The sequence below is a fragment of the Balearica regulorum genome, chromosome 1, assembly GCF_011004875.1.
Source record: "Balearica regulorum gibbericeps isolate bBalReg1 chromosome 1, bBalReg1.pri, whole genome shotgun sequence".
Lineage (NCBI taxonomy): Eukaryota > Metazoa > Chordata > Aves > Gruiformes > Gruidae > Balearica > Balearica regulorum.
In genome coordinates, this window is record NC_046184.1 from 93,963,224 (window position 1) to 93,977,320 (window position 14,097).

The 14,097-nt window shown below is 37.4% G+C and overlaps 1 protein-coding gene across 1 annotated transcript in view; it reads right to left on the minus strand.

Annotated features, from left to right (window-relative positions):
- Positions 1–14,097, minus strand: part of LOC104631546 (target of Nesh-SH3) — a 164,967-nt gene that overhangs the window by 20,430 nt on the left and 130,440 nt on the right. The window contains 5 exon segments of the mRNA XM_075766839.1: positions 1,706–1,817; positions 6,634–6,846; positions 7,484–7,552; positions 8,503–8,586; positions 11,411–11,521. Of these exon segments, the coding sequence (XP_075622954.1) occupies positions 1,706–1,817; positions 6,634–6,846; positions 7,484–7,552; positions 8,503–8,586; positions 11,411–11,521 (589 nt within the window).

Sequence of the window (14,097 nt, forward strand, 5' to 3'; positions counted from 1 at the left end):
GTTAAAGTTAAAAACCACCTTATCTGCTTCTGCATAGCTCCTGCCTTCATGACCTTTCCAATGGTTCTAGCTGCGTCTGCCTGCCTCTATCTTGCTTCCTTTCTGGACAAAGAGCAGTCTAAAAATGCTTTTCTCTTTATGCCATCTGGACATTGCTCTAAGCATCAAGGACTGTTGTTTTCTTCCCTGTCTTTTCTACACTTAACCGAATCCATCCCATTTCAGTCATCACATGTGACACAAAGAGTTCAAATGTGTAATGGAAGAGAATCTTATTAATAACACACAGTTCTTTTCAATGATGCAACTGTACTATTTCAAAGCAGAACTGAAATGAAAACACAAACAGCATAGCCTGACAAGGTTAGCACCACCTACTGCCTTTCTTAGTTGCTACTCCAGAAACATATTGTTTTACTATCTCTTCTAAGACTTCTCAGCTGATTGAGGAAACTGATGCTTGGTCTCCAGTTGTATTGCTAACATATCCTAATTGCCCCTTAACAAGACAGAACAATATAGCTGCAGAGTTTACCCTTTCACAAGCAACATGCCTTTAAGAAATAACAGAGAGATTCCTGATGCAATACACAGCAATTCTAGCCCATCTTATGAGTTTTGGAGTCTCTCAAAGAAGCTCTTTTTGGGTATCATAATTTCTTTTTCGTTTTTTCTTTCTTTCTTTCTCTTTCTTTCTTTCTTTCTTTTTCTTTTCCAGTTCTTTTCCTTCCCCTCCACTTTCTGCAATAATTCCTCATTCCTCCTCCTAGGAGCTGCTGGTCACAAGTACATGAGCTAAGAACCAACACCACATATTGGCTAAAAATAAAGGTTCAAGATGGGTTCTATGCAAAATTTTGTGCCGTGTTACCAATTTAAGGATAAGAATAGAAAAAGGCAGTTTATCTGAAACAGAAAAATCCAGTTACCAAACCTAAATGGATGGTCTTACAGGGAAAAAAACCGTGTAATTCATTAACTTTCTAATGCAATCAATAAGCAACACAAAGGACTAGTGGTTTTCTTCTCCGCTCTGAATTTTACCACAAAAAAGAATAATATTTTTAATGAGGTTTTTTAAAAAAGAATGATAATGATTATTTGGACTCGTTGCCATCAACTGGAATTCACTGACTTGTTTTTAACTTGCCAGCTGTTTTGAGACGCTGAAAGAAAACTGCATATACAGGAAAAATGTATCTTTCCTCTCCATGCTACAATGGAATAGTCAAGCTTCGTACTGCGGCCCAACTTGCATTCCAGTATTTCAATGAACATCCATCTAAATAAGCAAGCAGCCTACGTCAGTTGTGCCGAGCACCCTTAAACCCCAGAGACAGACAACTGTACATATAAATCTTGATCTCACATATCAGGTTAATATTTCCTGTGTTCACTTTGCTTCTTTATCTGCTAAATTTAAGAGGGTTTTTTGACAGAAAGCAGTACATTTTCTCACATTCGACTGTTAAATCTTTCTGCAGTTTGTACGGACCATAAACACTCTTGGAAATTTCCTAAAGATTCCTCCAACGTGTCTTATCTGTTAACTTAAAAGAAAGCAAAACCAAAGCAAACCTTTTTCCTATCAGGAGTAAACCCAATTCGGTCTTACACACATATGCATTTTCATTTGAAGTAGCAGACAGCTGACAGTCTAAATTAGTTGTATTAACTTAGAAAATGATTTTAAATATTTAATTACCTTGTGTCAGGTTTTAGGTTTTCCACAGTAGAATGGGTTTGATTTGTAGTGATAATCGATTTCTCCTTTTCACCATCACTTGCTCCATTTTCAGTTGATACCACCTCATACTCTGGAAAATTACAGTAAAGAGAAATTTGCTTAAGTAACAGCTCTTACTTGAGCTTCTTCATTGCTCTCTCTTTTCTTATCTGATTTCCAGTCCTACTATCTAATAGGCTGCAAGGACATCTTGTGTGAACCAGTCTCGACATCAGTATGCTAAAATGGTTAGTAAAGAGAGATCCAATTCCAGACTGCTGAGTGCCTAGCCCCTCATATTTCCTCATGATTCAGTTATGGGATAGAGGATACTCAACATCTCACCTCTGCTGAAAGGTACAGTAGTGACAAAATTCCAAACAAACACAAATAAGTATAAGCATTCTGCAGTTCGCACAAAAAAGTATCAAAGATGAAAGTACAGTTTCTAAATGCTTAAACCTTGACTAACTTGAAATAAGACCTATATTTTTAAGATTTCCAGAGGAAACCTCCCAACTAACTTGGATTGTGCATTTAGGGAATCTGCCAGTTTAGAATGAAACTAATTTTGCACATCTTTATTTCTGTATTTATAGGATTTATAAAGTCTCACTACTTTCTTTTCATCTCACTGGGATGCATCATTAAGTGCAAGCCATGCTCTGAACAGGGAATTAATAACAGATGTTTCGGAAGAGGATTCCCCTTCAGTCACAGCCTTGTCCAAGATATAGTCTCTCTATAGCAGGAAACCTCTGTCCCAATTTATAACAACTTCTTCCAATAAACGCACTGAGTATATTGCTAATTTTCCTCTCTTTGCAAAGAAATTCACAACCTCCCCAGCCCCTTCCTTTTCCCTTCCTCAAACTTGTCTAGAATACCAAGCACAGCTTTGCAGCAAAGGAGAATGTTTTCATTCATTTCATTCATTTTCATTCATTTCATTTTTTCAGAATATTTGCAATGAGCATTTAGATCTACAGCGCAACGAATAAAGCAGGTATTATGCTATGAGGACAGAGACCACCTATCAACAGCTACAAAACCTCTAGAAAACTACTTTCTTTCCAGTTTTTTTCTAATGATACTATTTTCGAGTTCTTAATTAAAGGATAGCATGCTGTAGGGCCTTCCCCCCCCTCCCCCCAAATTTTTTGTTCTCAATACAAGGAAACCCATTTGTTGTCAACACAAAAAGATAAAACACCTGCAATGGGATTCAGTGTTAAAAAGGAAAAAAACTCTCTTAATTGCTGCTGGACTCTCAGATCCTCACTCCTAGTAAACATAGGAGATGTATACGTAAATGAGCATGCACAGACCAACCGACCCAATTTTTACCTTAACTGTGCAACTGTGGCTTCCTTTGCACTCTTCTATACAAAAAGCACCTATCAAAACTGCTGGGGTAAATTATGCAAGACAATTATGCAGAGCAACTTCAACTAATCTTCAACTACAATTTCAAGCTTCTTAACCACAGCAATTCAATCTGAGCAATTATATACATATATGCACATGTGAATTTCAGATTTACTGCAATAGTTTCAAAAGGGACTTCTACACAGCATCTTTTTGTCTTTACCTTGTAATAGACTCAGTTATTTACACCATATACAGAGTAACATAAAACTGTAAAATAAGTTTAAAAGTATGTCAGAAAGTCAGCGGGAAGGAATTACTGCCGATACTGAAGATTTCAAAATTTCCATGTTCGAAAGTCCTTCCCCACAACAGTCACCCATGAACAGGGAAAGACCAACCACTGGCTTTTATAAACAAACTCATGGACCTGCAGGAATGGGTCTCTCAGATGAGAGGGTGGGAAAAAAAGAGGAAAAAAAGGTAAGTACAGGGCTTTTACTTTAGATCATTGTTCAAGTGAGACCAATGCAATGACCAAAGCCATTAGCACTGATAATATATGTTTGTGTAAAACATATCCATGTTTTCTCTCTAAGCATTTTCTTTTTGGAAACAAAGACCTTTTCCTATATAGCCATCAAGAGCTGAGAGAACAATGGAGGAAAAAAACACACAAAAGTCCTTATTTGCCTAATTAAGCCTCATTAGAGAACTTATGTTTTTTAGAAAGCATGGGAGAGAGAGTAGATATTCATTGCTGTAGGTACATCCAGATTGAGAACGAATAGGTAACTTTGCAGGAATTCGATCTTTCTGCCTTCTGCCAGCCCCAAGTCAATATGTGATTTGAACTTTCTAATTCATTCAAGTTGGAAAAGACAGCACATATGAGTGGGCGTGCAAACATGTGCGTGCACACACGCACAAAGCACTACCGGGCGCATTCAGTACCTGCTTGCTACTCAGTGCACAAAACAAACTGCCCTACGTTTCTGTGGCAACACAACAGGAGTAGCAGAGCACCAGCAAAATGGTCTTGGTTCCTGACATTTGCAGCCTTTAAGAAAACAAGGAGGTAAGCTTGATCACTGTTTTGGTTATTATTTGTCAGACCTTTCCATTACTTAAGTAAAATTTTGGTTTTAGGAATACCTAATATGATGAACCCCCTTGTGCACAGCTAAAAGTCAAGCAATGTAACCGTTTCAAAAAAATGGCTCAACAAATTACATTTTCTGTTTCCACAGTTCTATCTGAAGCAGTGCATTAAAAAAAGATGTCTAAATCTGATGATTGAAAAAATATGTCTAAACTACAAAAATAAGAAGAGATGACAGAAAACTTGATTTAAGTCTGTCTAAACAAGTAATGTCATACCAGTGCCAATATGAAGTAATCACTGTTTTCAGAAAATGGGATTCAATGCCTTTTCTTGAATTCAAGAGTGTCCTTGGATGAGTCATTAACTGAGTAATTTTTTGAAATTAAGACGAAGGCAACAAGCTCAATGAGAGTATTTGTAAGCTATAGAGTTCAAACATTTTGTATTACACATTGAAGTTAAAAAGAATGAAGATGGTATTTATGGGAAAGCTGTTACGTCCAGAGAGGAAGATAGCTAGATTGAAAACTAAAGTTTATCTCAGTGAAGCAAAATGAGTATTACTCATATATTCTGCAGAAGGTTTTAATCTTCTTTTCTGGAATGGGGAAGGGTATGCCAGGTGTCTCAGTTATCACAGAATAGTCTTACAGAAAAGAAGAAACTTAATGGAAAGTTAACTTTTATAAATGCTGATTGCAACTGAACAGAGAAAGGGTTTCTGCCTAAAGTCTCAGAATAGACAGTGAGTATTGCTTGCTCTGTATTTCACAACATGCACTGAAAAAGAAAATAAATAGAATCAGAAGGCAATTAGGAATTGCTCTCATGATTAGATGATGTGCGCTGACAGTTTTACCAACTATAGTAGAAATGTTTTTCTATTTTTGCAGTACAAATAGTTGTGCTGCAGTGGATTCATTAACATAGTCAAGCAAAACAGCAGGTCTACTTCCAAGTAAACATGCAGACTAAATGACGTTATCTGACCTAATCAAGCTAAGGACTGGTCTGTGGAGGAGGCCTCCAAATGACAACAGGAGCAAAAAGGCTTTTCCCTAAACAAAAAGAATCATCGCAGAACTGCCTGGAATGGGGAGTGTTCATAGAGTGCCTACCCTCAGCCTAATTCTAAGATTAGCAATAAGTTCACGCTGCCTTTTCTTCCAGGATGAAGCACATCGTGGAAGACAAGCCAGATAATCATTATGCTCTCTTGTTGGTACTTTTTATTAGCCTACAGTCTCTTTCTATTCCCCTTTTAATCCAGCAGAAGGGCTAGATTTCTTCCTCTTTCCCAGAGGAAAAAAAATTAAGGCTAATTTTTGTTTTGAGTGTCCCTTTGGTTTTGCATTTATTATTTTTCAAAACAGTGGGAAGAGCACGAAAGAATAGAGGCTAAACCTAGTAATTATTTCTAGAAAATCAAGGAAGGAATAATTTGGGGAAGAGAGTGGCTGTGTTTGTGACAGTCACCTAATTATACCCCTGCACTGAAATCTCTCACAACATGTGTATACCACATCTGAAAACATCCCACTTACATGCTACAGTGAATGGCTAACGATCAAGTCTTTGTTCTCACAGTTTCTAGTCTTATCTGTTCTACTCACCTCTAATGCAACACAGCCAAATCTGTTTGGTCATGGCTGTGATAAGCCAGTGATTTTGCAAATCAAAGATTTATGTCCATGGTAAAAACAAAAGTCATTTTCCTGACAGTACAGAAGAACCATAATTTTCAGTTGTTAATTAGTTTGAATGTTCAAGTTTGGTAAGCTTGTGTTGATATACAGAAGGCAACAGAAAAATTATGAATGGTTGTCTTGCATGCTTACCTGTCTACGTACTGATTCCTGCAAGACTCACAAAAGATTTATTCTCAGTACAAAAACCTTCCTTTAGAAATGAAAAAAGCAAACAGATTCTTTCAACATAGAGAACTTAGTGACCCTACGGTGAGTACAGCAAGTATTATGCTGGCGCAATTCTACTGACTTACTAAATGGACGTAAGGTTTCATTGCATCCGGGCCGCTGATCAACAACATTCTCAAGTCAAGGAAGAGGTCCACATTATGTGTATGCATCTATATAATAAAGACTAGTGTTGCATTGCTGGAACTTCTTGACTAGGTCTTACCAGATTCTGTACACAGAGAAGCCAGAAATTAAGAGAAGATAGAGAGTCATATTTCTTAAGTATCTCTTTGTGTCATCGCTGACACCAATGATATAGTTGTGACAATCTTGTTCTAATCTAGTAGCCTTTTCTTATCCACACTGGAGTTGACAGTAGCACAAAATAAAAGCACTGGGGTATAAGATGCCCTTGGGATTCAAACATTTTTTAAATGGCATAAAACCACTGCAAAAATAAAAATAAGCTGGAAATACTGTATTCTAATACAATGGAGGAAGGAAGTCAAACTAACCAGTAACAGTGTCATTATCCGGTTTTTCCCAGTCCAATATGACGAAAGTTGGACAGCCCTCAACAGTCACCACTGTGAGGTTGGTTGGAGGATTTTGTGGAGGACGAGTAGGTTCTTCCTTGCTGCCAGCTTCTTCTTGAGGAAAATGTTCAAGAGAGCTTGTGATAGAGCAAGGCACATCATCATCTTTTTTCATGTATTTGACATGGGGGGCTGAAAGCAATAGGAAAGAGCTGTTATTCAATAGTGTGTTTTTACAAAATGTCAATGCCATCTCACCTAGTGCACAACTTTCATCTCAGGGCACCAAGTAAAAACCTGCACAAGTCAAACATAAATGTTTAGGAATAAAATGCACAAATTCAATGTTAAGTTGCTTGTTGGATTTTTTTATTGACTACTTTATCATCTAGTCTAGTACATGTTACCATATTACTAGACTATCTGAATGTGAACAGCCTGGAATGAGAGGTGAGGCATATATGACAGGAAGATATCCCTTATAGTAAATTGCACTGGTATTGGGGCCATATCTCTCCAGGTATGCTTGCAAGCCCACAGGAAGATTTTCATGTGGTTTAGTGGAATGTGAACAGTGTGCGGTTGTACTACTGCTGGCACACAGGAAAAGCCACAACATGTTTGTGGACAAGACTGTAAACTAGAAGGTGGTAGCAGGGAAGAAAAAAGAAGTAAAATTTAGGCAAGAATATGCTGATGGTTTGCACTACAGCCCTTTCATCTGACACTGAAGTGAAACAGAATCAAATGAAAGTTTGGCCTTCAAATGAGAAAACAAGATAGGTCAGTCTTCCCTCAAATAAAAATATCATAGCTATTAAAATCCTACCTTGGTACCTTGGTTTGCCTGAAGAATCTGTTTCTGATGTAGGACTTGAGCTGAAGACAGTTGCATCAACTGTGGGAAACACAGAAACGTGCTAAAGCAGTCAGGATTCATGACACCAGTGTTGTGTTAAATAGGCACTATACTGAAGAGAATCTTCTCTTAGGTGCAAATACTACAGTGGACCTCAATGGACAAAACACAATACATTCGCAACAAGCATTTTTTTAATAAATCTACTATCCAGCTTGCTTTACGGAGCACTAAGGGTCACATGAACTCGCTGAACGGAGCGAGTTCATGATTACTATAAGGAGACAAGACTTTCAGTATTACTATAAATCCAGGAGAATTAGAAACAGCATAATTTATGACAATATACCTAGAGCTGCATATTTTGGCTCAAAAATTCTAAACACGTCCTCCCCCAAACCCATTCTTGTATGCTGCTTTGAGGAGATTTAGGTCTGAATGTGTTGTTAACTCCCAATTTTATAAAGGGCAAATTAACAGCTAACCACTATGTTTACCCTATTACTCTTTTTTTCTATTTAAATGGTGGCAGTTTGATCAGATAGCTAGGATTATATCACAACCATGTTGAGCACTATCAGTAAGTGTCAAATAATAATTTGAATTTATGTCCTGTGCAAAAAGAAATGATCACGAAAAGAAGTGCGTTATCTACTCCCTTCACAGATTTAAAGTAGTCACTTAGTAGTTTCAATAGTATTGAAAACCTACTAAGCACGTATTGATTTCTTGGAAGATGGAAGGGCCATCATGTTCTCATTATACCAAGATATGTATCAGAAGACAGCCAGATGAACTCGGTCAAGTTAGGAAAGTTGCAAAGTGGCATAAAGGAAATCATAACGACCCCAGACAGAATACTACTTATATTAAAAGTACAATGCATCGATATAGTTCAGGAAAGGGTAGCGAAAGAATAAAAGGAAACTTTTATGTTCAATTAAAAAAAAAAAAAAAAAAGAAATGAGAACTGTCTATAATATGCTTACCATAATACTCTGGTGTTGCAAAAGCTGTTGGTGTCTTATATGATGTTCCTGTTCTCACAGGTGGTGTTGGTCCAGCAGGTTTTGCTATAGTGACAGGAGGAGGAAATTGTGGCAACAAGGCATTCACTATTTAAGAGTGAAACAGCTTTCTGATTTTGTAACAGAACTCAGATTTCTGACAACTGCTTCATGAAACAAGTGCTTTCATTTCAACTGTAATATTCCCTCAAAACTTATACAACAGTTTCCAGTTGGATTTAGAAAAGTTCTGAGTTGTCCTTATTGCCAATACAACCTACTCCTGAAACCCAGTAAGAAAATTCTTTGCTATTTGGAGACTGTCTTGGAGGACTTCAGCCAGCTAGAATATGACCTGGTTTAATGCACAGAACCATCCTACACAGACTGGTAAAAGGATGCAAAGTGACCAGCATTGACATTTCTGTTTCTCAAATAAAAGAACACATTTCTTCATGAGTTGTAAGACAGAATAGCTTAAGTCAGCAACTGAAACTTGGATTCTTCCTTCAAATACAGGTAAGGTCCTTTCATTCCTATTCTCAATACAATATATATATTAGCAAGGCTGGAGCTGGAACATGTGTAACGATAAACACAGAGTCCTTAACTATGGTCTGCATTAAGAGTTTAACCACAGAATAGTACTGGAGCTTCCACTAAATGAAATCAAGATGCACTTCAAATGTCCAACATTTTCAACATTTATAACACTAAGTGACCCAAGGGAAAAAGCTTGCCTTCTGAATTGATCTATTCTGTAGTAGGCACCATAAGTTTGGACAGAAACTGATTGATAAAGGGAATATTATCTCCCACAATTAAATAGCTATTTTAAAAATTATTTTAGATTATGTGACATTGCTTTTACTCTTTAGCTGTTATCACCTAATAAAGAAAACAGGTTTCTAAAAGTCAAACAATCCATGGTAAAGGATGTCTTGATTGTTTTCAAAATAGCTGTAAAAGGCAAGAACTACATCCACAAAACGTGCAGATACTCCCAGATAACCACTGCATGACTGTGAAATCTCAACCCCCAAAAAATCAAGAACTACATAATGTAGTTGCCTTCCATGCATATATAATGGGAGAACATGGTGACTGAAGGTAGAACTCTGGTGAACCAAGTTTAAAACAAGAAAAATCCCTACCTTCTATTAATTTCCTTAATAAAGTGGAAATTTATTAAGATTCTCTCCCTAGTTTCCACAAATTTCCTTAATAAAGTGGAAGTTTATTAAGATTCTCCTAATAAAGATTCTCTCCCTAGTTTCCACAAATTTCCTTAATAAAGTGGAAATTTATTAAATTTCACACTAGAGTCCAGTTTCAGAAAGGTTCTGGAACTCTCTTGTTTCCTTTTTTTTCCATTCAGGAGACTTTTAATGTCTGCATAGAAACTTTCCCATAATACTCTTCCACTGGATGAGTAAGAAAGATGCAAGTAAGGAATTAATCCTGTTAATGAGAAGGAGAAACAGGACAGAATTATGAAAGGGAAAATCCAAGAGCAGCATCGAGGCAAATTTTTCCTGTTAGTACTGTGGAATAGTCTCTCCAGGGAACCAGAAGAAACTCAATTATAATGTTTAAAACTAAGCTGGATAAAACACTAGGAAAACACAGAAAAAGGAAAATCTGCTACAGGCCCCACAAGGAAGAACCAGATCATCTAACCAATTTATTCCATCTTGAATGCCTAGGAAGGTATGGTAACCGCTGACTACCACATAACCTGGCCTCTAGTGTATGGAAAAAAGGGTGAAATTTCAAAACACTGGTAAATTAATTAGACACTTAACAGAGAAAATTAGCATAGACTCCATTACAAGCAAAAGAAAATGTATCAGGTCAACATTTTTTTTATGCTACAGCTTAAGACTGACAATAGCTGTTGTAGTTATTACTAAGGCAACACCACCAATCAACAGCAAGTACAGACACAACATTTTGATCCTGGCTGGACTGTTGAGTAAATATACAGCTTGTTTCATTCAGCTTGGAGATTCTTGCTTCTTATCTGCTGCACAAAATACTAAAGAATTATTTAGGTCTTTGGTGCCTTAATAGCACACAAAGCCCCAGATGAAACAAACTAAAAGAAAGCCAACAGGAAATACAGCAGACCCAAGACCTTTATATTTCCAGTGAACTACAGAGAGTAATATGAAGAGGGAAGTATTTCTCATGATGCTAAGCACAATGAGGTGATAGTTTCTGACTACCTGGAATGATGTTAGCCTAAGGATTCTTAGACAGAATCCAAAGACAAAACATACCTAAGGATAGAGAATATCAGAATCAGGGTAAAACTGAAATAAAGCAGGAAGCGTGAAAGTTTCTGTATGCTCTTACACTGAGAAGCAGGAATACTGTAGCACAGGAATTAAGCTAAACTCTTTGCACATGAAATAGTTCGCTCTGCCTCTCTGCAGTTAGTTTTCTGGGTGCCTATTAACTCCTTATTTGCAGTGGTTAATAGACGTGCCATAGTTCTTTGCAAATGATCAGCATGGAGTACACACTGGAGCATAATATTCACTATCTCCCACCTGATATGCACATCAAGTAACTGCAAATCCTATTAGTAGACATGAAACATTCTTAAGATTAATCTTCATCTTAAAGGATGACTTGCATTATGCCATTTCGCTTTCAGCTCCCTTACTAGGGATGGTTTTGACATAACTAGGTGAGGAAAACGAAAGGAAAACAGTTATGTATGAAGACAAAAGACACAAGGCCTGTACGTTCCAGAAAGTTAGTTTCTATGGATATCACAGATTAAAGACAAAGAATCTATAGTATAAAACCTCCTATACCCTGCTAGTCAGTTCAGCATTATCTTACACGTAATAAAATATTTATGCTGAAAAGGCTGAGATACCTGGGCTCCCTGGTTTACCAGTCACGGTGTTTGGAGGCAGAGGTTTTCTTCGCATTTGTGTAGGCTTGACAGGAGGTATAGGAGCATGCTGAGGGCCAGGTGATGTAGTTACTGAATGACATTACAAGGCAGTGTTATTAATTATTTAATCTCAAATTCCAAAACATCAGAAACCTATTACAAATTATAATCTGATCTCTCAAACAATGTTTTCATGATTTAATATCAAAAGCGAAGAGGTGAAATTAGGAGCTGAAATGAGTTGTATTTTCAGCCTTAAATTCTTCGTGAAGTGTGTGCCATGGAGCTTTAAACCAAGCTTACACTGAAAAAATGTTGCTCCTTTGGGATTTCGTACAAGTGTTTCAGTGATTCATTTTCAGTGTAGTTACTCATTTCTGTCAACGGTAATTTTTTGGCAGCCAACATGATACTTCTTCCCACAATAAACACCACCTCAGTATACTTGGAAACATCTTCAGTATCCTGCTCACAAAATTTCTGATCTTTTGTACTTTCGAACTGATAAAACTGGTCACCCTCAGCTTGAAGCAAAAGATGTAGCAAAAAGGGTATTATCATTAGGGACATTTTATTGTATGCCGTTCAAAAGTAAAAAATGAAAAAAGTCACTGTCACTTCATGCACTGACACAGCTAGAGACACTTATTGCGTTAGAAACTCCTGAGGCACCTGACTAGGTTGTTTCAAAGTGCAGATCCAGCCGATATCCATTAAATTGATCTGGTAAGGTCCTTTGACAGTGAGGTCTGAAAGAAGAACCTAAGCCTCTTAAATTGATACTTACAAAACATTTTACTGTATTTTCCAGGCAATTATAAAGGATTTTATTATGCAAAGGAAAGGCAAAAGAAAAAAACTTTCTTCCACTATTCACCTTTGCACTTCTTTCCGTAAGAAAAAAACAGGAGATATGTGCAACACATTTATGTAACAAAAGACTTTTTGTACCTAATGGGAAAATCCTCAGGAGTAATATAATCCTTACAGTGCTGCCAATGTCAACAAATACACCAGTTGCCTGATACTGAGTTACTGGCTACACAGAGTACCTCGGGCCCTACATATCAGACTTTAGTTTACCATATAAATAGAGTGACTGTGGGCGAGAAGGGAGCAGATCCAAAGACTCATCTGGGAGAGCCTTTTTAGAAATACTTACAATATACAAAGAGGAACATATCTATCTTTCTCTGTTCCCTTTTCCTTTTGGACTTTTGCCGTCATTTATAAAACACATTTTTTTAAAATACCTCAGATCAAGACAGGAAATAATGCTCTACCTAATTCAGGAAGATGTAATGGTTTTGAAAATAGCATTTGTAGGTTTCATATTCATTCTTAATCCCCAGATGGAGAAGACCAAAACATGCCTGAAGATCTGAAAAAGGATAGTAAATTTTTTGTATATATAAGTCATCATATACTAGATACTACTACATGGTAGTATCCATGATTAATTTTTCCCCTACCCATATTTAGGGAATGGAATTGTCTGAGATATTTATGGGGTAAAAAAGTGCGAGTATTGACTTGTCAGTGGTTTCTATCATATCTTCTGAACAATGCAACTGCAACTGTTACATGCAAGCCAAAATATCACATTCAGTGGACTGTGTCACAGTTGAATCTACTATACTGCACTCTGGAAAAACAAGAATCCCCATACTTCCCTTATACTACTTCCACAATGATTTGGGTGATGGTCTATGAAGCTACCAAATCTAATTAACAATCTGTGGAAACTGAGCTTGTAAACAAGGACGCACAATAGAATTTAGGGATTTTGTGATAGTGTAGATTCTTGCAAGGACAGCAGCATGGTGAACTATTAGGATTTATTTAATCTCAGGGGTTCTTTGTGGACTGGGAATGTATTTCTTTGACTCTGTCACTCTTCATGAAAAAGGAGGGTGTGCAACCTCTTAACACATCAAGCTTAATTCATGTGTGTTGTAACCTATCTTTTTAATTTCTTGTACGTAGCATAATGGTAAATTTTTCAGTTAACACACACTAGTTTTTCAGTAAAAGTAAATGTATTTAAAAGCAAAGTCAAATACTGGCTAACTTACAGCAATATCTGATTAAGCAGCCTCACCTCTTTGCCTGGTAAGATTATGGAACAGATCATCCTGGAAGCTATGTCAAGGCACGTGGATGACAGGGAGGTGATGAGAGACAGCCAACCTGGTTTTACAAGGGCAAATCATGCCTGACTAATTCAGTGGCCTTCTACAATGGAGTGACTGTGTTGCTGGATAAGGGAAGAGCGACTCATGTCATCTATCTTGACTTCTGCAAGGCCTCTGACACAATCCCACATAACATACTTGTTGCTAAATTGGAGAGATATGGGTTTGATGGATGGACTATTTGATGGAAAAGGCATTGGCCAGACAGCCCCATATAAACACTTGCTGTCAATGGCTCTATGTCCAAATGTAGATCAGTAACAAGTGGTGTCCCTCAGGGGTCTGTACTGGGACCAGTGCTGTTCAGTATCTTTGCTAATGACATAGACAGTGGGATCGAGTGCACCCTCAGCAAGTTTGCGGATGACACCAAGCTGAGTGGTGCAGTTTGCATGCTTGAGGGAAGGAATGCCATCAAGAGGGACCTTGACAGGCTGGAGAAATCAGCCAATGCAAACCTCATGAAGTTCA